The sequence below is a fragment of the Trichosurus vulpecula genome, chromosome 4, assembly GCF_011100635.1.
Source record: "Trichosurus vulpecula isolate mTriVul1 chromosome 4, mTriVul1.pri, whole genome shotgun sequence".
NCBI lineage: Eukaryota > Metazoa > Chordata > Mammalia > Diprotodontia > Phalangeridae > Trichosurus > Trichosurus vulpecula.
In genome coordinates, this window is record NC_050576.1 from 440,701,951 (window position 1) to 440,727,885 (window position 25,935).

Genomic DNA, 25,935 nt, shown 5'->3' on the forward strand with positions numbered 1-25,935 from the left:
GGACATCTGGGTCATAGTAGGGCCCAAGTCTGATGCCCACCTTGGAAGCCCTTCACCCACAAGGACCCAAGAGCTGCAGATGGTGGTCCTTGAATGGGCACTGAGTGTGAATGGCTGTCTCCGAGGGGTTTTCCCGCACCACCCCTCCATGGGATCAGTGGTTTCTATGCAGGTTGCCTCCAGGTCCACAGATCCAGTGCTACCTTCTCCCTTGAACCCTGATTCTATTATTAAAGCCTGTTGGACATTTCCACCGGAAGCATCTCAAAACCACCTCTAAATGGGACTTATCTCCTCTTCCCCCTCCCCCAGCCAAACTTCCCCATTTCTGCCGAGGACTTCACCACCACCACCCCCTTACCAAGGTTCAAAACCTCATTCTCCACCCATCTCCCTTCCCCAGCGGCTGCACCTACTCAGTAGAAGGGGTGGGGTCTCAGGAGGCCCGGGCCGGCAGGCTGAGAAGCAGGGCGGTGGAAAAAATAAGGCCAGACACGTGCTTTTTTATATAGAATTTTTACAATATATTTCTCTTCATTTGTATAGTATACCCACACCTTTCTTTTTACAGCCTGAACGCAACTGGTATCATCTCAATGCTTTCTCTTTAACCAAATAAAAATCCAAAATAGGAAACCCGTAAGAAAAGAAATCTCAAACTGTTTAATGAAAATAAGTCGCGTCTCATTAGCAGTATAGTTTTTTACATCGTAAATCATTTGGAGCAAAGAACTGTTTTAATCTTCATTAGGCACATATTTCTAGCATACCTCTCAGCAATACCTGTGTCCCCCCTTCCCTTCCCCCCACAGGCATCACTGGTCAGGGCCCAAAGAACATTCCTGCGCTCCTGTCCAAATCAGCGACAATCCCAGAAGTCAGCTATAAGGCAGTGTGAACTGGACACTCTGTCGTGTCCGAGGGGGTCACAGTCCTTTAGGAGAAAGGGGGCCATCGGCCGACACAAGGCAGTCTGCTCGGCTTTCCTGTGACTGCCCCGATGCAACAAAAAGCCAGCAGAGTGGGAACCATCTCTGATGAGATCAGGGTTTATTCACAACTGATCTTCCTGATGTCAGAAACAAAACAAAGCTCCTGCCAAGGTCCTTCAGCAGATCTGAGTGGTGCATTCGCCGCCACCCCCTCCCCCCCACCCCCAGGCACCTTTGCTTTACTCTGGGATCATGTGCAGGAGCTAGGACCGAGCACCCACAGGGCACCTGATCAGACAGCGCTGGGGGGGGGGGGGGGCAGGCGGGACACCCACAAGCCCGAGCAGGAAGTCCTTCTCTTCAGACCCTAGGCCAAGGTCTCTCTGGCCACACTGGTTTTGGCCTCACAAAGTCAAGTTTTGAACTGCGGAGCAGAGCGGGGGAAGGAAGACACACACAGACCCACCACCGGCCTCTTCGTTGGACCTGGAGTCTTAGCCGACTCTGATCCAGGCATTCCTAACGGTGGCGCACAAAGTCACAGCCAGGCCAGGGAGGTAGGTGTCCCCCTTGGGGTGCAGTGAGAACATAGGCACCACCTCCTCGGACCCTGACTTCCTATTTCTTGGGTAACCAACAGCTGAAGACTGAGATCAAAGCGGACATTTGGACCAACCCAGTTACTGCGCTGATTTCAGAACCGTTCCAGTCAGGCCATGGTTGCAGGTCAACCTGATCAGTACTGCCCCTTTCAAATGTGAAGTCACCAGTAATGGAAGAGGGAAAAAATGGGGAGAATCCTTTATGTTTTCAACAAGAGGGCTGGCCTCAGTCAGCCCCTCGGTGAGCCATAGTCCACCGCCTTCTGTCCCCCGCAGACGCCGTGCGGCCTGAGCAGCAAATGCCTTGAGGAGCCCGTGTGCGAGTGAAAGTGCTCCAGGGGCTGAGGGGGAGGAAGCTCAGCCACCATCAGACACCAGGGTCCGAGCACACCAGTGTCAGGTCTGTTTGGTTCTTGGAAGGTCACTTGTCCGCCCACGGTCCTCCAGGGCTGGCCCCAAAAGGGTCTCTCTGCCAGCACAGCTAAAGCTTATCCACAGCCACAAGAAACAAACCGCCCCCAAGGACGGAGCCCAAGGGCTCTCTCCCCAGAGGAGGAAGGCCTTTCAGAAGTGACCTTCCACGATGGCTCTTCTCATTGGACTGTCTGGATAACGTAAGCACGTGTTCGTTGGGACTAATATACTCCCCTACGCCCTGGTCCGGGCGCACAGTGAAGCAGAGGACACGCCTTCTGCCAAGGGGGCCGGCGGCGACGTTAGCCCTTCCAGACACTGGTCGATTTGTTTGGGTAGTCAATGGCGAGACTGATGGCGGCAATGTTTCTCAAAGCCTGTGGGGAGAAAGGCAGTGATCAGCAATCCTGGAGAGTAAGGGCTTCCGGGACAGTGGCCCAGTGCAGGGGGGAGAGGAAGGGGAGACCGTGGGGTGCTGTGACACCCCATCCACATGCTGGGCCTTCGCCGGGCCTCCGAGGAACAGCCCTGAAGTGCTGAAATGAAAGGGGAGGGGAAGGTTTTCTCTCCTGGAGGCAGATGATATCCCCAAGTATCTAAAAGCCTGGTCCAGATCTATACTAGAGTAATAAGCCTTTCATGCATTCCATGGTCAAAAGGCCCTTCTCACTGCTCCCCACCTCCTGTTACTGCCCCTCCTCAGCAGGTCTGCTCACCCCCTCCCTCATGTCCTCCCCCACCTCTCCCACCTCCCTGACAGGCACACAGCAGGTACATAATAAATGCATCCGCTCACCTCCTCCCCCACTTCTCCCACCTCCCTGGCAGGCTGTATACAGCGGGTACATAATAAATGTCTGCTCACCCCCTCCCCCACCTCTCCCACCTCCCTGGCAGGCTGTATACAGCAGGTACATAATAAATGTCTCCTAGATGGGTATTGATTTTACGGACCCCACTTAAACTCAAAGCTTTCACCGAGGGCAGGCGCCCCCCCACGAAGGCTCTCTAGAAGCCAACATTTCTGCAGAGCTCGAGGGCTGGAAAGTGCCTTCTTCACCTCCGTGACCTCGCTGGGCCTCCTGATGGCCCTGGGAAGCAGACACTGCTGGGCTATCGTTCCACTTTACAGATGAGGAGACCGAGGTTCAAAGACATTAAATGAATAGCCCCCGATAGTCAATGTCAGAAGCAGGATCTGACCTCAGGCCCACGTGCACCAACACCATGCTGCCTCTCCTGGCATCACAGACTGAGGCCTGAGGCACACAGAGCTTTCTTTTTATTCTAAAGCTGCCGTTCAGTCACACTGAACTCTTTGCGATCCCATCGACAAATCCATGGTGGAGTGTTTGTCATGTCCGTCCCCATTTTACAGACGAGAAACTGAGGCAAACAGGGTTAAGTGACTTGGCCAGGGTCGCACAGCTAGGGAGGTGTTTGAGGCCAGATACGAACTCAGGTCTTCCTGACTCTAGCTAGCTCCTTCATTTCTAAAACGAGTCATCATCAAAAACAATCCCAGGAAGATTTTAAAAGTGATCATACAGAAAACCACAAGCTCTATTACGCGCAATTAAAGCATCACACCAGAAAGGGCAGACTGCAACTAAAGAAACTAGGAAAATAAATTTTTAAAATCTCCAATTAAACACCAAATTGGGAATCCTGAAAAACCAAAGGAGATACCAATAAAATTAAAAGAAACCAAATAAAATGGATAATCCACTGGATAATTTGATTAAAGAAAGAAGAAAAAGAAGTTGAACAAGCCATCAATCAGCTCCTAAGAAAAAATCCCCAGGGCCGCCTGGAATCGCAAGTCGATTCTACTGAACATTTAAAGAGCAGTTAACACCAATGCTATACAACTATTTGGAAAAATAGGCCACCAAGTACTGCCACATTCCCTTTAGGGCGCAATGCGCGCTGACACGTACACCAGGGTGAGCAAAAACAGAATGAACACCATCGCAAACATTTTAAATAAAATAGCGGCCAGGAGATCGCGGCAACGTGTCACCTCCTATCCTACCATCGGCGGGATTTACACCAGGAAGCAGCGCTGGTTCATTGTTAGGGAAACAGCATAACTGCCCACATCGATAATAACAAGAAAGATCATAATGATTTATCTCAATAGAGGCAGAAAGAGCCTTCAACAAATACAGTACTCATTCCTATTAAGAACACTAGAAAGCACAGGAATAAATGGAGTTTTCCTTAACTGCAAGCATTATGTATAACAGGGACGAGCTAGAAGCCTTCCCAGTAAGATCAGGGGTGAAGCAGGGTTACCCGTCAGCACCACTACTGCCCAATATCGTCCGAGAAACGTTAGCAAGAGCAGCATCCGGGCTATTTGGCGCTGACGCTCCCCACCACCCTTGTCTCTTAAGCCTGGTGATTCTTGCCTACGATCCAGCTAGATATGGTCTCCTTTCTCACCCTGTGATGACCAGATAGATCGTGGGGGGCATCTGCCGCCTGCTACACTAGATGGAGTGGCACCAAGTGCGTCTCGATCTGCCATCTGCCACACTGTCCAATTCTCTTGACCCTCTTGCACACACGCTTCTCACAGCACCCAAGACTCCCTCCACTCTTGGTGGGCTCTCTTGAAGGCAGCACTGCCCTGATGCAACCAGATGGTCCAAAAGCACCACCCCCCTTCTGTTTCTGGCGGTTCACGCACCATCCCTTGCCGGCCACTTTGTAACAATGGGGACGTTTGCCTTTTCTCATTTTTCCTGCTATCGATGGGCTCAGCAGGCCAGGCCTCCGTCCTTTCCAGGCCATTCTGCCCAGGGGCCCGAGGGCAGACCTGAAGGACGCTTGGACCTGGAACCTGGATCTTTCTGACCTCCTCTTGGGCCCAGCCCCAATCTGTGCATAGCACTGGGGTTCCATGGCTCCCCCCGAGACTGCTATCTCCCATCAGCAACTTCAGGGCATGGATGGGCCCCTTCTGCTGTGTCTTGAGAGAAGGTTCTAGCAGGCACTGGATGCTAAGGTTGGTTTTTTCTCTCTGAGGAGGACACAATCCAGGAGCAGGGTGCTAAGGGCCCCCCCACCCCTGCCAGCACCCTTCCTGGGCTCTTCCTTCCCCGCGCCCCAGATTTACCTGGGCCGTGCAGCAGAGAAGATAGTCGTCTGTCGTTAAGGCAAGCACGTAGTCTTGTGAGCAGCCTAGTTCCTGCGAGCAGAAAGCAAGCCTGGTGAAGTGGAAGATCAGCCCAGCTGCAGTGGTTAGGGATGGGCAGGGGTGTTTGGACTGTGCCCTCTCTCTGGGGAAGTCATGTCCCACGGCAGGCCATGCAGTGCCTTAGACGTGGGACCCAGGGCAAGTCACGTCACCTGCCCATCACCTGGGGGACCATCACTGCTAAGGTCCCACCCAGCTCAAATGGTTCTATCATACTAGAAACAAACACCACCCAGTTCCCTCTTGGCAGCTTCCCAATCCCAAGAACATTCTTCTCGCCCTGAGCGCAGTCTGGTCACACGGGCCAGAGCCTCTGTGTGCTCAGGGGAGAGGATAGTCACGGACCCCTTACCTGGACTCTGTTCTCAGTAACAAAGAAAAGCTCAGTGAGGGCTCGGTGCAGGGGCAGGAGGACGTTAGGTGGACTCACATCCTGGCACAGGCCCTTTTCCATTTGGGCAAAAAGCTGCCAGAGGGGCTTGAGCAGGGTGAGGTCATAGAGGTCACTAGAACAGAAGGAGCCAAAGGAGACTGGGGTTACTGGGAGTGATATCTCATGCCATGCCTTCTCCGTGTCTAGCATAAGGTGACCCAGGAGAGCTCCAGAGAGCAGTGGGGTGGGGGGCTGCTGACCAGCACCTTCTCTTCAAGGGGACAGATGCTCCTGTGGGCAGAACCCATCTGCTGGGCCCCGTCCACCTCCCCTGCTCACCGGGGCACCCACCATGGGCAGGGAGCAGGGCGGGTGCAGCTGTGGACAGCTCGTTTCTGAAGGGTGACTCATACTGCTCTCTCACTCCTGCTCGTGACTCGGACCATATATCCCCCCAGAGGAATCCCCTTCTAGTCTTGGGAATGCAGGAAGGCTTGGGAGCCTTCCTACACATGGGCAGTGGCTGGCCATGGTGGCACTTGTCCGTAGCCCCTGCTCCTGGGTGCCAAGACAGACCAGCATGGGAGCTCTGAGCTGCCACGGGCCGTGCCCCTGGAAACAGGGGCCACGGTGTGGCCTGTGTCAGGGTCAGGACCCACCTGAAGAGAATAAGGGGCTGCAAGGAGTCTTGACGAGATTGGGAGACGTTGTCTTAACCTACCCACACCCCCCACCACCCAACCACACGTGTGGCATGAGGCCCTCACATCACTGCACATGCCCAGGCAGCAGCCCAGCCACCACTGGTGGGAAATCTGCTCTCCCCAAACCTAGCATGATTCCTGCGGCCTGCAGCCCCTAGCCTTGCCACACCAGGCTAGGGTATCCTTGTCAGTCAGACTCAGGCCCAGCACATGCTCCCTTGTGAGCTGCCTCCACTCTCTGAAGGGTTAAAATATAAATCAATCGAGTCAAGAAGGGACAGAGTGCCCTGCTGGGTGTGCTCTGGTCAGTGTCCAGGGGACTTGGCTCACTCTGTCTGCATGCTGTCTTCCCCATGAGGCTCCTCAGTGCCACTGGCCCCTCTTGCCCATGGTCTGTTCTTGCCCAGCCACCCCCTCTGTCCTGCAGCCCAATCTCTCCCTAACGGTAGGCTTGCTCCTGGACCTGGGTTCAGATGGTGACCCTGGGCGGTCACTCTCAGTCCCCATCCCCGCTGATGGCACTTGGCCTGGGAGGAGAGCAGGAGAGGAGGAAACGCCCCCTTTCCAGCTGGAGGGTGTCTGCAGACCCTTCTCCCACTTCCTCCCTTTCTGAGGAGAGGTCTTTCTGTCATTAGATTAGCAGTAGCCTGTGGCAGGTACGCTCTATCCCAGGCCTGAGCCCAGTATCACTATTTTAAGCCTCAGTTCATTCTCAGACATTCTCTTCTTAGCCATCTGTCGTTCCCTTCCCAAATGCTGAATTCCTGGCTGCTGGTCGGCACCACTGAAAAACCCACCATCTGGGCAGCCTTTCCCCAAAGAAGCCCAGAAGACTGGAGCTGGGAAGGCCTTCAGCCACCTATGCTACATGAAGGAGACCCCAGCACGACGGCCCCAGGCCCCCTTTGGGACAGACAGCAGGCTCCACCCTATCCTTCCTGGTCCCCCTCCCTGCAACAGAAGGCACCCATCATGGCCCTCCCTCCCCCGGTACATCCCTCCTCCTTTCGGGTTTCAGGTTCAACGGAGACAATTCCCAAGGCGGTGGAAGCTGTTCAGTCATTTTCAGTCGTGTCTCACTATTCATGACCCCATCTGGAGTTCTCTTGGCAAAGATAGTGGAGGAGTTTTCAATTTCCTTCTCTAGCTCATTTTACAGGTGAGGAAACTGAGGAAAACAGGACTTGTCCAATGTCACACAAATAGTGTGTGTCTGAGGCTAGATCTGACCCCAGGCCGAACTTCCCCAATTCCCAAGTACTTGGGTCTCCAGTCAACGAGCAGGTGCCCTCTGGCCACACAGACCATCAGAAGCAGGTCTCCCAAGCAGCCCATGTCCCAGAGAAAAGGAGACATGCCCCAGCCCCTCCCTGCTAAAGCAAGACAAAAGGGTGAGTGAAAATCCACAGCCTTTCGAGCTTCACGTCTGTACCACCCCAAGAGAGACAAGCAAACCCCGCCAGAGGACAGTCACCCACTGCAGGGACACGTGCTCGACAGGCCCGAGAATTCCCTTCGGCAGGGGCAGGGGCTCAGGAAGGCGGTCCAAGGAAGCCTATGGGGTGAATGGTCCCCCAACTGTAAGATGAGGAGTCACCCCCCTCTTGCTGGAAACATCTCCCAGAAGGGGGGCGCACACAGTGTGGCTGTGAATGCCGTGTAAGGAGGGGGAGACATGGGCCCTGCCCACAGGCCGGGACCCTGGCACTGGAGCACACACCTGCGCACCTACCTGGGGGCGCCACACAGCACCATCTTCAGAAGTAAGTGGATCGCTTTGAGTCTCTGGTGACCGGTCTGGCGGCAGGCCACACCCACCTGCCACGCCCAGATTTTTGCCAGGGGCAGGTGAGGAATTATCCTCTCCTCTGACAACAACTTCTTCAAAATCTCAAATCCTGGCAAGAACAAAACAAGCAGAAACAGCCCCAGTCACCAAAGCAGCTGGCTCTGTCCAGCAGCCCGACCACAAAATTCTGCAACCTCAAGAAGACGGAACAAAATGTGCCCCCCCACCCACTCCAGGAAGGAGGCTCATCAGGAAGCTGCAAAAGAAGGGTGGGATCAGGCACAGAAGGACTTGCCTACTTTGGGGCAAACCAGCAACACAAATGACACAAACTGTGCTCTGACCATCTACTCAAGTAACTGGCGGTGCCCGTGCAGCCTGTAAGAGCCAACAGCGCTGCCCAAGGTGGAGGCGACCGAGGCCCAGCCTCCACCTGGGAGGAGGGCGTTGCCCTCTGCAGCAATGGGCAAGGGGGGCAAGGGGGAGGGTTTGGGGGAAAGGTGACCAGTCCTGTTTTGGACACACTGAGGTTCAGATGTCTGCTGGACGTCCTGTCTGAGACATCCGAAAGGCAGCTGGAGGTGTGAGATTGGAGGACAGAGAGGCTGGGGCAGGAAGGTCAGCACAGATGATCTTGGACACCCATGGGCAGAGAGCATGATCTGGAAGAGGATCCAGCCGGAGACAGAAAAGGACCAGAGTGGGGGTAGAGGGAAAAGAAACAGGAGAGAGAGGTGGGGGGTGGGGGGGGTGGTGGTGACAGAGAGAGAGAAGGAAAGGGAGAGGGCGGTGCCCCCAAAGCAGCCTCCTGAGGTCATTCCGGGCCTCCAGAAGTGGCCCCTGTTGTTCTCCAGGCTCACGTTCCCAGATGCCTCCTTGCCTGCTCTCCTGTCGCCCTCCTATCCAACTAGTGGCCAATTTCTGTCCATCTGACAACCATCACATTTTTGGCACCCGTCCCATCCTCTTCTCCCCATTCCCTCTTAGGGCCACATTGTTTTTAATGGTGAAAACCCAGAAACCAGAGACTCATCTGGGGACCAGCCACAAAGACTTGTAACTAGTGGAACGGCAAAGTACAATCCACACAAAATGCTTCCATGAACACCCCAGACCACGCTTGGCCCCTTCGTGCCCGCGTCCTGACTCTGTAGAGATGGTGGCCTGCAGTCCCGGCGCCCTGCACTCATGTCCGTTCTGTTTTTTCCCAATTCCTTGTTAGAGGGACGGCCATGTGCTGACAAGGGCATCGGCCAACACAGCCGAGGCCATGCATGAACAAAGTGGGTGCACAGAGGGCGTGGGGGTCTGGCCAGCAATGCCACAGGCAGAAGGGGCTGAAGCCAGGTCCTGCGGGTGGGACTGTGCTCCGCAGCCTCCCAAAGACTTGCCTGACCCGAAGCCGTTCTGGATAGCTCAGCCAGTGAACGGCCATAATTAAAAGACCATTTATAGACATCCTGAAACCCTGACTGCTTGGGGTGCTACATTAGATATCCCCTCCCTGGCCTGTTGGGCTGCGGACGAGAAGAAGCGTCAGTGGGGGTCTAGTGTGGATGCACGGGCTGCTCTGAGTGGGTGGGTGGCACAGTGCTGGGCACACAGGTGTCTCGGCAGGTGTTTGCTCGGGGGAGATGGATCCACGCCCTGAGGGTGGGCTCTGTGTCAGTGACAGCGGCCCTACCTGTCTGAAATCTGCCGAGATGTCCTGCAGTTACAGTGAACTTATAACCCCATTCCGTGTTGCTCATGTCGGAAGTGAATCTGTAGTACAGCGTGTCTCCTGTGGTAAGCCAAGAGCCAAAAGCAGAGATGAGGCCGGCTGGAGACCCCCTCCCCCAAGGGGCCACCCACCTCTGCAGGAAGACCTTCAGGGATGAGGAAAGCCTTCCCTCCTGAAGGTAGCCAGCTTACTCCACCTTGGGTCTCCTTCTCCAGGCAGGCCTCAGGCCCCAGCCCCCAGCCCCAGCCTGGGCCCGAGTTCATGGAACTTCAGGGAAGCCTACCACCTCCTACCTAGAACCCCTCGGCTGATGGACTGAACCTAATACTGCTCCGAGGAGGTAATGAATGGGGTGTCCTGGAAGCAGCAGGGAGCTGGCTTCAGAACCTTCTCTGGCAGGTACTAGCTAGCAAGGGGACAAGACCAAGTCGGTTTCCTCATCTGGAGAACAGAAGTCCTAATTTCCATTCACTCCGTCATGAAGGTTCACAGAAAGCCCCATACACCATTTTTGGGTGAGAGAAGCACCCCAGCTTAAAGAGACTTGGGGTGGCCAGAGGAAGAGCAGGGAGTCACCGAGCTACATGACCGCGGGGCACTCTCCAGATCTCAACATCTAGGCCAAGCCTCGTGCCCTCCTGGGCCGGCCCCTAGGAAGAGCCCCACAATTTGGAGCCAGAGAAGCTGGGCGTGAGCCCTGGTCCCTCAGTGAATGGGGGGGAAGGGGGGAGGCGCAGCCGGACCAGACATCCTCTCAGGGCACTCCCAGCTCCGAGCCTAGAACCGTCCCTGACACCCACCCTGCAGGCACCTGATGGGAGTCCCTCTAACATAGTAGGCAGCCACTGCCCTCTCCTCAAGACCCCCTTCCTAACACAGTCCAATGTGTGATTCTGCACGTGTGTCTTGACTACCTGGAAGCTCAAAATCGATCCATTTCTGTGAGGAGCCACTGAAGCTGTGGCGGTCCTGCTGGAAGTCACTGCTGCTGGACATGGTGAGCTCATCACAGCCCTCCTCAGTGCTACACTGAGGGTCAAACTTCACAGAGAGGTAGATGGCACCAGGGATGTGAACTTTGTCCTGGGAGGACACAACAGTAAATGGAGGGAACTTCCCACGTCCACCCTCCCGCAGACACTTGGCCTTCTTGGCACCATGGCGGGGGGGCCTTCTCCAAAGGCTTGACCCAGGCCCCCCACCCCAGCTTCCCTGTGAGCCTTCTGGCCCAGGACCCTCCTCGCAGGAAAGTCTCATCACCCAGCCAGACTGGATCAGCTGGGTCCCCGCTGGCCCTGACTGTTTAAAGGGGGGCTCAGCACAGTCTTCTCCCTGAGACTTCTGTGGCCTTCCCCTATTTGACTGTAAGCTCGAGGACAGGGTCCCACAGCTCAGGATGGCACCTGGCACAGTAGGCACTTAGCCATCATTTCTTGATGATAAATGGCTCTGGCTCCCAAAGCAGGAGCGGCCTCCTGAGCCCAAGGGCCCAGCTGGTCTCTCTGCCCCTGTTTATGCTCCTGGCCTCGCCCGCTGCCCACACATACCTCAAAGGTGGTGTTGTTTTTATATGGGTGCTTGGATTCACGCACTTGCACAGCCGTCCCTGGCTCCTCCATGAAGTGGCAGGCGGTGAGCGCCATGGGGCCCAGCATGTCCTCGCTGCAGCCACGGAGCACTTTGTGCAGGATCTGTGAGAAACACATCGGGCAAAGGTTGCCCGCCAGCGGCCTGGCCCTGGCGGGGAGCCCCTCCATCCCTCTTCCACCCACTCCTCACCTCCTCCCACAGCTGCGTCTCCTCCAGCTGCATGAACATATCTAGGATGTAGGCCATCTGGGCTGGGCTGCTGAGCTCCAGGACGTCGGCGGTGATGGGCACGGACTCCGGCCACTGGGCAAGGAGGGAGGCCAGCACATGCCGGGCGTAGAGGACAGCCGTGGCCTCGTTCACACGGTGCAGGTAGGCACGGGTGGTGCTCTTGGCCCGAGAGCCCAGCTCCTTGTGCAGGAGCCCGGCACTCTTGGCCCGGCGCTGCTTGGTGTAGCTGAGCTGCAGGTCACCCTCAGTGCTGGCGATCAGCTTCTGGGTCACGGGGTCGGACTCTTCGGCCGCTCGGTCACAGGCTGCTGGCTTCGACTGCCGACACGGAGCCCACAGTCAGGACCCCGTCCCGCCTGCCTCTCTGGGGCCCACACCAGGAGCGCAGCCTGAGGGACCAGGCAACTTACCCAGCACGGCAGAACCATCGCATCCATGTCTGCAGCCCGCGAGGCCGGCTCTTCCAGCCGCAGGCGCTTCCGGGGCTGCCATTTCTGGGCGAGGCTCCGAATCTGTTCATCAGTGGTGATCACATCCCCATCGAACCTGCAGAGAGGAGAGCGTGCACCTCTGGGCAAACTGCACTGGGCGGCAGAGTGTGCCAGGCCTGGGGCCGAGATCGGAGTTCAGATCCAGACCTGGGCACCCCCCTGGCAAGTTATGGCACTGCTGCCTCAGTTTCCTCATCTGTAACACGGGGGCTCTATCGGCAAAGTGCTCAGGCGATGCCGAGATAGTCGTCCTGGAGGCGCCCAGGCTGCGCCTCAGGAGCCCGACCCGCAACAGCCTGCCCCAGAGCATTTCTATGGCCACCGCAGGCTCCTTCCTGGTACACATGTGGAACTCGCACAGGATGAGAACTCAACCTCTCAGGCCTCCTCCCAGCATCCCAAGTGTCTCTGGCCCCAGGGTCTGCTTGCCCAACCTTCATGGGCTGGGAAGGGAAAGGGCTCCATTAAGGCTCAGTGACCGAGCCAGCCTCGGGGCCCACGTCCCCTCCCCCACTGCAAGCTGGTATCTAGCGGCAGGCCCCCAGGTCGTGAGGGCCCATGGGGTGTCCCCCCCACCAACGTGAGCTCCCTGAGGGCCGGGCCCATCTCAGCACCTCCAGGGTGCCTGCCCCCCACCCCAACCATCCTCCTTGGCTTTCTGACCTCCTCTGAACCTCCAGAAAGAAGGAATCTGTCCTCTTCATCTGCAGCTCATACATGGCCCGGAGAATGGGCAAGGGGGCGTTCAGGGCGTCATGAGTCATCTGCAGAGTCAAGGAGAGGAGAAATGAGGAAAGAGGGAAGGAGGAGAGAGAGAGAAGGAGCAGGGCGGTCCGCTCCTGCCCAAAGGCTGAGGAGGACAGAGGCCTCCTGGGGTGAGCTAACTGTGTCCCCTTTCCAGCAAGGCCAAAGTTCACGTGGATTTAGAGGATGCTGAGGGTGAAACACTGGGATGAGGACATGGGCTCCCACTTTCTGCAGCAGGAGAAACCCCGGGGAATGCATGACAACCGCCTCCCTCCTGCAGGGCAGTGTGGCCCACGGACGGAGTGTGGGGGGGTCACAGAAGCAAGCAGAGCCGTTCTGGGAGACTCAGGGGGGCAAAAACCTCCCCGGGCCTGCTCGGGGCACTCACTCCCTTCACTTGCCCCAAACCCCCTAGCCCCCCAAAGAAGTCTGCTATTTCTATCCACAATGATCCAGGCCACAGCCATGAACGCTGAAGCCAGCCAGGGGGCCCAGGCCCCAGCTGGGGAGCAGAGGTCTGGTGGGTGGCTGGCGCTGCTCAGGTAGCATGGGCAGCTGGCATGTGCTGAGGCACATCTCGCACCCGGGTCTCCAGACACATGTCACGACGCATCTCACGGAGCCGATATCCCACCTCGCAGCAGGGACGGGAAGGAACGTACCAGGAAACAGACCTTGGTAGCCTCATCCAGGCCCTCGAGCGGGTCGGGCTTGCTCTGCCCCACGTCCCCTGGAGAGCTGTCTGGCTGCAGAGGCCCAGCCCCGGGCTCCGGCTGGGCCCTGTTGCCCAGCTCCTTCTTGGATGAGTACAACAGGACAGACAGGATCTGCCACGAGAGAAGCCGAGGCCAGCCTGAGACAAAGCTCGGCACGGGGGCCAGCTCCGGCCTCTAGCAGGGGCCCCTGCCTCATGCTGCCCCAGGCCCTCACCTCCAAGTCACGCAGCAGCCACGTTTTACTGAAGCCAGTGCCTCGGCTGCATTTCTTCACCAGCAGCTTCAGTAACCCTGACTCCAGGAAGACTGTGTGTATTCCTTCAAAGCTGTGCACCTGCCACGCAGAAGACAAGGCATGGGGCCGCCGCTGGGCCACAGAAGTCACAGCCCAAGTGGTCCTGGGGGCATGCGGGGTGACGGCCCCTCATTCAGAAGGACTGGGTCTAGCTCTCACACACACACACGCATGCACACGCACACCCTCACCATCACACGCGCATACACAATCACACGCACACACGCATGCACACGCGCACACCCTCACCATCACACATGCACACCCGCACCATCGCACATGCACACACAGTCACACACACACACTCATTCACCATCACATGGCCGGTGGTTTCCGCTGGCAGGGGGGGGGGGACCTGCCTCTCACCTTCAGCGTTCTGTACAGGCCTTTGAGAGCCAAGGACAGCACCCATGTGGCCTCCACGGCCTCCGAGCAGCCACGGTCCAGGCTGCTGCTCAGCAGCTCAATGCTTATGGATGTGAAGTAGTGCAGGTGGGAGCTCAGCGGCGTAGATGAGGCTGGGCTCCCTTGGCCACACGGCTGCACCAGCTGGCAGTCTTTGACTGAGAGGAGGAGGGGAGGGAATCACTCGCTGCCCCCTCTGCCTCTCCCTCCTCCCCTAAGCAAAGACACCTCGAAAGCTGCGTTGGTGACGCAAGCCCTCCTTTTACAGGCTGCGCTCTGCCAGGCACGCGCCCCCTTCTTCCTCCTCTCTGGGGAACCGCGACTCGAGGGCCGCCTCCCCCCGAAACCTCTGCTCATCCACCTCTGTGGGAGGGCAAGGCCTATTCCTCTTTGGTCTGTCGGTCCCTACCAGGCCCTTTCTAATCAAGCCCAGCCAAGCCCTGACCTCCCTCTCTCATCCTCAGTGTCCTCGTCTGTGAGACAGGGACAATCACAGCCCTGCTTTCACCGCATTGTCGGGGAACTGACTGAGGTTTGCCCAAGTCCAGCGCTCAGCAAACCTTGGCTATGGCTGTGACCACTGGCCTGATGCACACCCCGAGTCTATACTGGGAGAAAGGCAAAGGCAGATGCTCTAGGGAGCCCCCAGCTCTCTCTGTTCTCCTATCCTTGGACCGCAAGTCACGGTCAGAACCTGTGTTTCGTTTGCGGGTCTTGACATCCACAACGATGGCTCGGCTCTTCTCTGTGAAGTGCTTCAGGACGATCACGTCGTGAGGCTCACTGGCATTGTCCAAGTACACGGAGCGTGCACCCACACACAGCACCTAGGAGATAGAGGAGCTGGACACAGTGGACACACTACCTCCCCACCTCTGAGCCTTTGCCCACTGCAGGACTGGTTTAGACTCCTGCTCCTCCAGGGGGCCTTCCCTCATCCCGTAGTATTTAACTTTATTCTGGGCAGGCACATCTCCAGGAGACCCACCTCGGGAAATCCCACGAGCACAAGCAGCGTGAAGATGTTGGTGTGCTTCAGCTGGAAAGGCAGCTGCTTCAGGCAATGGTCCGTGAAAGCCATGACCACGCTGCGCCACCTGGGGCAGCTGTGCAAGGCACGCAGGATGTCTGCCATGGAGCACGCCCAGTCCAGACCCACACGGCTGCCGAACCGACAGGAGAGGGCGGTGAGGCCTCCCCCCTGCAGCAGACAGATGCCAGGCTCACCTCACCCTCACCGCCCCACGGTGGGTTTCATCCACCCACATGGTGGAGATGCTGCCTCCCACATACTCCTTGGCTCCCAAATCTGGGGAACCTACATGCAATTTTCATACACACATACCCCGCAAAGATGGCACTCTTCCCCACTAAAACGACTATGTCTCTGGGCCACTGATTTCATCTAAAAACACAAAACCCAATGAAACCAAGATGATGTAGGGATGTGTGTGTCAGAGGTTACCTGTCTAGGCACACAGCTCCCAGGCTGAAAAGCAGGTGAACTGTCTTCCAGCCCTCGGGCACAGCCGACCCGTCGCCTGATGAAAACAGGGTATGTTTGGCTGACAGGGCCTTGGTCACTGCGGTGTCCACCTGTGCTGGCAAGAGCCGGATGATGAACTGGCCCAGCAGGCCTAGGGTCAAGTGGTAGGTTTCATTCAGGTGACCTGCATTCGAGATCACCCCTTGGAACATCAGGGGAAGAATGTGTTCCAGGTTTGCCCAGGAGATGGTGGAGCCCTGCAAGAAGGAGGGAAGCACCCATCACACCCAGGAAAGGCAGGTAAGCACCAGCTGGGCCCATACCCTGCGAGAATCTCCCTTCCTGAGCTAAAGAGAAAGGATCATGGCTCAGCCACTCCTGCCAGGTGGGGAGTGATTCTGAAAAAGCATTTCAGGGGCAGACACGTGTGGAGAATGCCTTCTGCATCGGAGGAAGACAGATGGGCACAGAAGCGTCAAGGGACAGCTTCCACGGGTCAGGGACACCACTCAAAGGCAGGTCCGTTTTCACTTGAAGGCCAAACCCTTGGCAAGATGCCAAATGGCTGCTCACCTCAAATTTATGTTTTTAAGCCGTGGGTTCATGTGAAGACATTGCCTTTCTACAATAAATACTCGATTAAAATTCAAACTATGGTACCCTCTATCTACCCAGAAAAGGCTACAAGGCCAGAGTCGTCAGCCAAGGTCTCCCTGGATGGGTACGGGACTCCAAGTTCTCCACCCTTCTCCATCCATCGGGGGAGTCAGAGGAAAGCCTGGGGCCATGGAGAAGCACCAAGCTCCTTGGTCCTCCTCCCAAGCAGCTGAGCTAAGTAGACACAACTGGTGATGGTCAGTTAAGCAATGCCCGGCCAGCACACACACACACAACTGAATTTCAAAATTCCTATTACAGTATAAAACCCAGGCTGACAAGGCCCCCCTTCCCCTTAGCTACCCAGGACTCCAAAGATTCACCCCTGATTTACAGGAAGTCTCGGAAGATAACAGAAAGCGGCTTGCGCCTGAAGCCAATTCTTTCAATTATTCCAATGGCCCAGACCGACCACCCAGCCTGCCCTGCCACCGTCCCCCAGCTTTCTCACTGATTGTAAAGGCGGCAACATGGCGGCCAGCAATCCCAAGATTCTCTTCTGGGAACATTCTGCAAACACGTGCTCAGGGCTCAAGGCTACAATTTTCTCCTCCACTGTCTTCAAAGAGGAAGGACCTGTATTGAAAAATCAGGGAATTTCAGATACTTAGGAAAATCAAGTTAGTCCAGTGATACCACGACGGGGGAGCCATCTGCCCTAAAAGCTGTCCCTGGGTATCTTGTGAGAACAGTGGGTCTGCATCCCCCTGGCCAGTGGGCACTGCACCCACCCAGCCTCTGGCTCTCCAAGGCTAGGCTGTAGCCCTCAACAAGCTCAACCCAGGCACAAGGTCCTCTGGACGGCCCTGCCCGGCAACAGCCCAGGTCTACTCCCCAAACACCAGCACAGCAGAGACCAGGACAGCTCATCCCTGGCTGGCCAGCCACTGGGTGACAGCGCCTTTGTGCCTAGGCAGCACATTCTGGTTCTGTGGTGACAGAGGGGGATGACACACTGAGGGAGAATCAAGTTCAGTGACAAAAACATGGTCAAGACAAGACCCTGCAAGGTTAAAGCAGCGCCCAGCCCTTTGCCCCTGACAAAGGCGAGCGGTGAGTGGAGGAGCCACAGCGTGTGTGGGGACAGCCAGTGGGGGACTTGGCTCTGGCTGAGCACGCCTGCATATGCCAAGGGTTCTGTCCTAGAGAGTAGGAGACAGAGAACGGAGGGGGAAAAAGCAGACAAGCTGAGCGTGGGGGACCAGGAGCGCCTGAGCAGCCCACCTCAGACGCCTGCCCGAGGCGGAAGAGCCAAGCAGGGGAGACATCAAAGTGTGATGACGAGACGATGGGTCCATCACAGAACGAGAGACCCACATACTCACTGGTACTCCTGCCACAGCAGGAGCAACAAGGAAGGCCCTTGGTACCAGGCTGGTCCCTGGGAGGAGCAGACCCATGTGCGCTGAACCTCAGTCTGCACAGCTGATCAGCCGGCCCCTGGGGCCTCAGGCATCAGAGCTCCCCAAGGGCAGGTCTGGGTCAGGATTCTGGAGTCCTGATTGGGGTGGCAGGCCAGGAGGGGCAGGGAGCTCAGAGAACTAGGGTGGGGTCCCAGCAGGGGAATGAGCACTCTGCTTAGGCTTGAGGGGAGGCCTGCACCCAGGCTGGCTTGCCCAGGCACTGCTGGGCTCAAGGAGGGTAAAGGAGAGGGGGCCAACTGGAGTCAGAAACAGAGGAAAGGTGGAGCCATCAGCAGGAAGCCCCCAGCAAGACAAACCCAGTATCCCCTCTCTCCCTGAGCACCTGGCCCAGGGACCCCTTTCCACACAAAGCCTTACCCCCGAGGACTTCTAACTTGGCGAGCCCAGGCTGCCTCTGAATTTCCTCACATACATACACAGTGCTTCTGGGAGCAAGGGTTGTTTTGTTTTTAGGTATCCAGCCCCAGGCACCTCATCGGCTTATAGACTGGCTGAAAGATGAGGAACCCTGTCCTCCAGAAATGAGTGATCTGGAGGTGAACAGGGTAGGGACCAGGCCTTGTCTCCGTGTGGAGATCTTTCCCATGACCCACCAGGGCCCTGAGGACACGAACCCTGAAGGGAAGGAGGAAAAGAGGGAGAGAGAAAGGATGGAGAGAGAGAGAGGGAAGGAAAGAGGGAAGGAAGGAAGGGAAAGAGGAAGGGAAGGAGGGAAGGAAGGAAAGAGGGGAAGAGAGAAAGGGAGGGAGGAAGGAAAGGATGGAGAGGGAAGAAAAGAGGGAAGGAAGGAAGGTAAAGAGAGAGGTACAAAAGAAGGGAAGGAAAGAGAAAGGGAGAAAGAAGGAAGGAGGGAGGAAGAGAAGAAAAGAGGGAAGGAAGTAAAGGAGGGAGGTAGAGCTCCCCGGGATGATCTGGGATGACAGGAATGCCCAGGGCAGGGCTGGAGGGGGAGAAGCCAGCAGGGGCGGGAGGGCTCATCAGAACAGGAAACAGGGCTTGGGAGAAGGCAGCGTGGGGACGGCCTGAAGATTATAATTCATGGGCACCCTCAGGGAACCCAGAAGCAGGCAACTCCACACAGATAATCCCACTTGGTGCCTGCTCTGTTCTCTGTGACATGGGGTGATCCCAGTGAGGAGGGGGGTTATCTTCAGGCAGCAGCCGGCAGTGGATAAAGGAGAGCAGCAGCAGGACCTGCAGACGGCTGTGCCTGGCCCAGGGGGACACAGGGGAACAAGGCAGACCCCTGGGACAGGGGACAGCAGGTGGGGCTCTTGGTTGGGGGAGGGGGAGGATAACCTCAACGTGTTGTGTCCTGGACCCTGCAAGGCCAGGCTCTGGGGACAGGGCAGATAGGAAGGGAGGAGGGCATGGCTGGTGCAGGGGGTGGGCCTGGCCTGCCCACCCACCAAGCCACCCTTCCCCCATTCAGTTCAGATGAATCCCCAAAGAGCCACGCCTGCCCCATTTCGGGGATCCCAGCCTTAGACCACCTTCATCGCTCCCATGTTGGGTCTTCTCAGACATGGCCCAGCATGTCCCAAGACCAGCTCATCCCCAGCTCTTTACAGACGGATGGACACGCGCTGCGTTTCCCACCCCCCAGACTGTGAGACAACAGGCCAGCCTCTGGGAGCACACTGGGCAAAAAGAAGGGAAACTAGAGAGGGAAGACCACCCGTGACTGGCATCACAAGATCGACCGCTGGCAAGGGAGGGGGGAGAGAGAGAGAATGACCGCTACCTGGAAGCCCTGCGACATCGGCGTCAGGGAAGGCTTGGCCTGATGGCACCTTCCTCGAAGACGGACTCTCATTTCTGTCACCTGATGACAGCGTTTCATGGCATGCATCTCCTTGGCCCTGAAATGAGGAGGAAAGCAAGCCAAGAGAGCACCATGGTCAAGGAAGGAAGTAGAATTTCAGACACTGTAGCACCTGAGAAGCCTCTTGCCGGCTTCTTCCACAAGGGGTCCATGAGGACGGTCCCCTACCCAGCCCAAGCCGCCAGGGCTCCAGTTCCGAGACTGGCTCCTCCCTCTGATGCCCCGCTGGCAGCCCCTCCTGTCTCTGGCTGCAGTGAATGTCGGTGCCACGAGCTTCCTCACAGTCATGACATCCGGTTCCCACCATCGTCCAGAAACCAAGAAGCCAACCCAGCAGCCTCCAGTGCTAATGAGCATTCCCTGGTTTCTGAGGCAGTGTTTGGGGGGCTGGGACCGCTGCCAGGCACAGATGCAGCCTAAGGCATCTCCCTGAAGGCTCCTGGCAGGTGGGTTTTTGTTCTGAGAGCTGCCTCACTTACCTGGTCCACCCCACCCATCTCCTCGGCAGCTTTCTCCCCCATCTCTGTGGCACCATCTCGAGAAGAGCTGGCGGAGATCATTTCACTTTCCAAAGACAAGTCCCCATCTGGCAACACACACAGAGGAGCGAGATTCAGGCTGAGAGGCCGAGGGGAAGGGCCGCAGAGACCCCGCAACCCTCGAGGACAAAACTTGACCCAAGGCGTCCTGGGACGCTGAGCCTTTGGTCAGGCAGGTGCTCCTTTCCCAGCAGGCCTCACGGCCCACAGATGACCACCACAGCTCTCTCCTAACATGCTGCCCCCTTGCCATCCAAAGTCTTCTCCCCTGCTACCTCCATGTTACAGGATGTGGGATGGAAGGCTCTCTGCTGACTCCTGACAGGCTCAAGTGTGCACAGGGGTGGGGGGGGCCAAGAGCCTGATCCCACAGACTTGATCAGAATGGTCTGAGCCTCTGGACGCTCCTGAGCGTGGGCCCATCACTCTGCCTACAGGGACATGGGTTGGAGGCTGTGTGTGCGCGCACGTGTGCACATGCACCACTGCCAGCTTGTGGGGGTCCCAGCCCTTGGCTTCCAAGGTCGGCAGCCTGGGAGCATGTACTTTTCAGACAACCTTCTGATTGCTGCATTTCCATTAAATTGGCACGCTACATGTTGAATGTTATGCATTTGCGCCTGGATGCTGAGGCATGGGACGCCCCAAAGGTCAGCTCGGGCACAACTGGTTTGGGGAGTGGGGAAGGCAGGGCCTCACCTCCGGCCTGCTGCGCCTTCACCAGGCAGTCCCCGATGAGCTGCAGGCACTGACCCTGAAGGGCAGCAGCAGCCTGACAGGCCTCAGTGCCTGGCCTCTCCCCTTCGACCTCACCCCCGCTGGCCAGGTCAGCAGTGTACAGCATCAGGGCAGCAAAGAGCAGCCAGGAATAGTTGTGGATATAGGGCTGGAGAAGCCTCTGGCGGTCACTGGTGCGAATCGTCACCATGGGGTAGACGGTGATGCCGTGGCTGGGCAGGTGGCTGCAAAGGAAAGACGAGTGTGGCACAGGCTGAGGCCTGGGGGGAGCAGGGGCCTGGCCACACCCACCCCGGAGCCTGTGGGAAGTACCTGGCTGCATACTTCTTGGCTGAGTAGCATCCATAGCAGAGGTCAAAGTCAGGGCACACGTCACAGTTCATCCTGCGGCCTACGATCACCCCGCGGCAATGGTCACAGGCATATTCCATGTTCACCATCTCGTGGTCATCCTCATGGCCTTCGGGCTTCACTCCGCCTGTGGGCCGGGCAGGGGGACATCAGGTGCCATGACTCAGGCGGGCATCGTATACTAGATGGGCCTTGGAGCCATGAAGACCTAGATTCAAATCCACCCTTGGGGCCTCAGGCTTACAGCATTAAATCAAGGCACCAGGCACTGGTAGTTCATTCCTTATTTGCCTATCTGCCGAGAGCGTGGATACCATGGCAAGGGCAGGAGTGTTCTTGGACGCCTGGGAGGCCCCCAGGAAACTCAACCCTGCCCAGGAGGGCCCAAGTGGACTGTCTCCATTTTACAGATGGGCACACTGAGGCTCTGAAGGTAAATGAAGGCCTTACTCAAAACAAGCTTCCAATCCAAATCTCTCTGGGCCTTGGCAAGGAATCACCTGAAAAATGAGGGCCTGGCTGGCCTCGATGACCTCTCAAGGGCCTTCGAGATCAAAATTTAGGATTTCTGCCTCGTACAAGGAAGCCTCCCACAGAGAAGACCAGTGCCAGGCCACATTTCCCAGAGTGCTAGGAGCAATATGTCAGGCCCCGACTCACTCTCAGGGCACCTCTCTGCATCTCTCAATACGAGGATGGAAACGCCACCCAGGCATCCCCGAGCATAAAGAGACTGCCAGCAACCACTTACTCAAAGGAGCTGCCTGGAGAGAAACTAGGCAGTGTGGGAGGAAGATGGGGGGCAGAAAGGGGACATGCCCCATGTGGCACCCGGACATGCGATAGGAGGGGGACCTGGGAGTGCACATTTCCAAAGGATGGTATGGGCCCTGATTTTGACTGAGAGTGACGTTCAGAGTCCAAGTCAAAGTGACAAAAACCCTGGGGAGGGAAAGTGCTGTCCCAGAGTCTCTGAGGGACAAGGAAGGGGCAGCTGAGGCAGGGCCAATGACAGGTTGGGGTGACAAGTGTCTCCGGATCAAGGTGACTTAGGTCTGCAGGAGAGATCTGAGATAGCGGCATGGGAGGTGCCAGTGGTGGCAGCCCAGAGACAACGAAGGGGACCCCGGTGCTGGCCCTGGGTGCAGCAGAGTTGAGCAACTCTACAGCCTCTGACCACTTTCACCTTACAGCTCCCAAGCCAAAGAGGAGCGCTACAGCTTATGGCTGCAGAGAAGCAGCATCTCCCAGGACCATGCTGCCTTGGAAGCACCCCCAGAAGAGCCTCTGAAAAGCCGCACGAAAAGGCCTCGAGACCGGCATGGGCCTCCCCACCCCCAGGGGGCAGAGCCCACCCTGAAGTTCACAGTCAAGAAACAGTCTTGAAAAATGAGCAACCACCAACAACAACCAGAGGAAGAACAAGACAAACACAGAAGAGGTCAACAACATCAAGAACTACAGGTAAAGCATCAAAGAAAAATGATCATTGGACCCAAGCACAACAAGAATTCCAGGAAGAGTTTAAAAATAGAGAGGAGAGGAGTAGAGGAAAAATTGGGAAAATAAATAAAAGAGATTCAAGACAATTATGAAAAGAGAACTAATGGCTTGGTGAAAGAGGCATTAGAAATACTAAAGGAAAAAAAAAAGCTTAAAAAGCAGAATTGGCGTTAATGGTAAAAGAGGAAGAAGAGAACTCCTGAAAAAGCAGAATTGGCAAAATGGAAAAAAGAGGCATAAAAGCTCACTCAAGAAAGCAATTCCTTAAAAATTACAACTGGGCAAGTGGAAGCTAATGACTCCATGAGATACCAAGAAACAATAAAACGAAGTCAAAAGAATGAAAAAAGTAGAAGAAAATATGAAATATCTCACTGGAAAAACAACTGACCCAGAAAACTGATCAAAAAGGGGCCTAGATATTATTTTTCAAGAAAGTATCAAAGTACACACTGATATCTTGTAACAGAGGGTAAAAGAGAAATTGGAAGAATCCACCAATATCCTCCTGAAAGAGATCCCAAAATGAAAATCCCCAGGAATATTAACAACCAAATTGCAGAGCTGGCACGAAGAAACCATTTAAATGCTATGGAGACACAGTCAGGATCACAGAAGATTTAGCAGCTTCCACATTAAAGGGGTTGGGATGTTTTCCAGAAGGCAAAGGAGCTAGGATTACAACCAAGAAAAACCTATCCGGCAAAATTGAGTATAATCCTTCATGGGGAAAAAAATGGACATTTAATGAAATGGAGACCTTCAAGCATTCCTGATAAAAAAGACCAGAGCTGAAGAGAAATGTGACTTTTCAAATACAAGACTTAAGAGAACCATAAAAGGGTAAACAGGAAAGATAAATCATGAAGGATTCAATAAGGTTAAATGGTTTCTATTCCTACATATGAAGATGATACATGTAACTTCTAAGAACTTCAGACAGAAGGATTCTACATAAAAAGAGGGTGTGGGAGTCTACCGTGTTGGAATAATTTTATTTTTAAATGAAGGGATAAGAGAGGAATGCACGAAGAGCAGGGAGAAGGGAGAGAAATAATGGGGAAAACTATTCCATGTAGAAAAGGTGTGCAAGGAAAAGCTTTTAGAGAGAGAAATGGGGGATGGCAGGCAGCACTTCAACCTCCTTCTCATCTGAAGCAGTTCAAAGATGGAAGAATGCACACCCACACCCGCATCCATATCCTCTCAGCTGGGTAAAGAAATCTATCTTACCCAAAAGGAAATAGGAAGGGAAGGGGACAAAAGAAAGGGGGTGCTGTGCTGGTGGTAGCGATAAAAGGAAGGGCAGATTAAGGAAGACAATGGTCAGAAGCAAAAACAGACTTCTGAGGACAGAGTTAAAAAGAGAGAGAAAATGATAAACTGAAGAAAACAGGATAGAGGAAAATATGTTAGCAATCATAATTGTGCATGTAAATGGTATGAATTCATCCATAAAATGGAAGCAGATAGCAGAATGGATTAGAGACTAGCATCCAACAATATGCTGTTTACAAGAGATACACTTGAAACAGAAAGACAGACAGACAGACAGACACACACACACACACAGTTAAAATAAAGGGCTGGAGGGGGCAGCTAGGTGGTGCAGTGAATAAAGCACTGGCCCTGGAGTCAGGAGGACCTGAGTTCAAATCTGGCCTCAGACACTTGACACTTACTAGTTGTGTGACCTTGGGCAAGTCACTTAACCAACTGCCTTGCCTTCTCTCCTCAAAAAAAAAGGGGGGGGGGGCTGGAACAGAATCTCTTGTGGTTCAGCTGAAATAAAAAATGCAGGGGTAGCAATCATGATCTCAGACAAGGCAAAAGCAAAAACAGACCTAATTAGAAGAGATAATTAGAGAAACTAAATTCTTTCTAAAAGGTACCATATACAATGAAGTGAAATCAATACTAAGATGGCAGAGCATCCAAATTAATAAGAAAATGAATAAATTCATTATAGCGGAGAATAGTGAAACTGCACTAGTGGGGGACTTCAACTTCCCCCTCTCAGAACTAAATAAATCTAACAATAAAATAAATAAAAAAGTTAAGGAGATAAATAGAAGCTTAGAAAAATTAGATCCGGCAGACCTCTAGAGAGAGCTGAATGAGAACAGAAAGAAGCAGATCTTTTTCTCAGCTGTACATGGTACCTTCACAAAAACTGACCATGTAAATTCTTGCAAACAAATGCAGAAAAGCAGAAAATATTAAATGCACACTTTTTCTTTTTTACCAAAATGCAATGAAAATTACATTCAATAAAGGGCCTTGGAAGCATAGATTAAAAATTAGTTGGAAACCAAAATAATCCTAAAAGATGAGTGGGTCAGAGAACAAATCACAGAAACAACTGATAATTTCATTAAAGATAATTGAACAATGAGACAAAACACCAAAATCTGTGGGATGCAGCCAAAGCAGCACTTGGATGAAATTTCTAACTCTAAACGCATACATCAATAAAAGGAAGAAAGAGCAGATTGATGAACTGAGCATGACATTAAAAAAAAAAACCAAACCCTAGGAAAATAACAAACTAAAAATCTCCCAATTAAACACCAAAAGAGAAATCCGGAAAACCAAAGGATTAATAAAATTGAAAGTTTAAAAAAAATGAACTAATAAATAAACCTAGGAGCTAGTTTTATGAAAACAAAATAAATAAATCACTGGTTAAATTAACCAAAAGTTGCTGGAAAAACTGGAAAGCATTTTGGCAGAAATTGGGCATTACGAACATCTTAAACCATATACCAAGATAAAGTCAAAATGTATAAATAACTTACACAAAAAGAGTGATATCATAAACAAATGAGGAGAGAAATGAAAAATTTAACTTAGACCTATGGATAAGGCAAGAATTTATGACCAAAGATAAAGAGTGCGTTATGGGAAATAAAATGGATAACTTTGATTACATGAAATTAAAAAGATTTTGCACAAACAAAACCAATGCAGCCAAAATTAGAAGGAAATCTGAAAAACTGGGGGGAAGTTTGACACCAAGGTCCCTAATGAAGGCCTCATTTCTCAACTATATAGGGAACTGAGCTATATTTATAAACATAGCAGCCATTTTCCCAAACGATAAAGAGTCAAAGGATATGGAAAGGAAGTTTTCAGAAGAAATCAAAGCTATCAATAGTCACATAAAAATACTCTAACTCACTACTGATTAGAGAA

The 25,935-nt window shown here is 54.3% G+C and overlaps 1 protein-coding gene across 1 annotated transcript in view; it reads right to left on the minus strand.

Annotated features, from left to right (window-relative positions):
* Window positions 1–500: 500 nt before the first annotated feature.
* Window positions 501–25,935, minus strand: part of ZZEF1 (zinc finger ZZ-type and EF-hand domain containing 1) — a 65,916-nt gene continuing 40,481 nt past the window's right edge. The window contains exons 36-56 of the mRNA XM_036754521.1: window positions 21,199–21,364; window positions 20,848–21,110; window positions 20,089–20,195; window positions 19,529–19,646; window positions 16,812–16,936; window positions 15,683–15,960; window positions 15,206–15,380; window positions 14,912–15,044; window positions 14,179–14,375; window positions 13,732–13,851; window positions 13,464–13,628; window positions 12,718–12,818; window positions 11,974–12,109; window positions 11,522–11,881; window positions 11,290–11,433; window positions 10,657–10,825; window positions 9,704–9,802; window positions 7,963–8,128; window positions 5,506–5,659; window positions 5,073–5,144; window positions 501–2,325 (exon numbers count right to left, since the gene is read on the minus strand). Coding sequence (XP_036610416.1) covers window positions 2,251–2,325; window positions 5,073–5,144; window positions 5,506–5,659; window positions 7,963–8,128; window positions 9,704–9,802; window positions 10,657–10,825; window positions 11,290–11,433; window positions 11,522–11,881; window positions 11,974–12,109; window positions 12,718–12,818; window positions 13,464–13,628; window positions 13,732–13,851; window positions 14,179–14,375; window positions 14,912–15,044; window positions 15,206–15,380; window positions 15,683–15,960; window positions 16,812–16,936; window positions 19,529–19,646; window positions 20,089–20,195; window positions 20,848–21,110; window positions 21,199–21,364 — 3,323 coding nt within the window. The 3' untranslated portion in view covers window positions 501–2,250. The remainder of the gene's footprint in view (window positions 2,326–5,072; window positions 5,145–5,505; window positions 5,660–7,962; window positions 8,129–9,703; window positions 9,803–10,656; window positions 10,826–11,289; window positions 11,434–11,521; window positions 11,882–11,973; window positions 12,110–12,717; window positions 12,819–13,463; window positions 13,629–13,731; window positions 13,852–14,178; window positions 14,376–14,911; window positions 15,045–15,205; window positions 15,381–15,682; window positions 15,961–16,811; window positions 16,937–19,528; window positions 19,647–20,088; window positions 20,196–20,847; window positions 21,111–21,198; window positions 21,365–25,935) is intronic.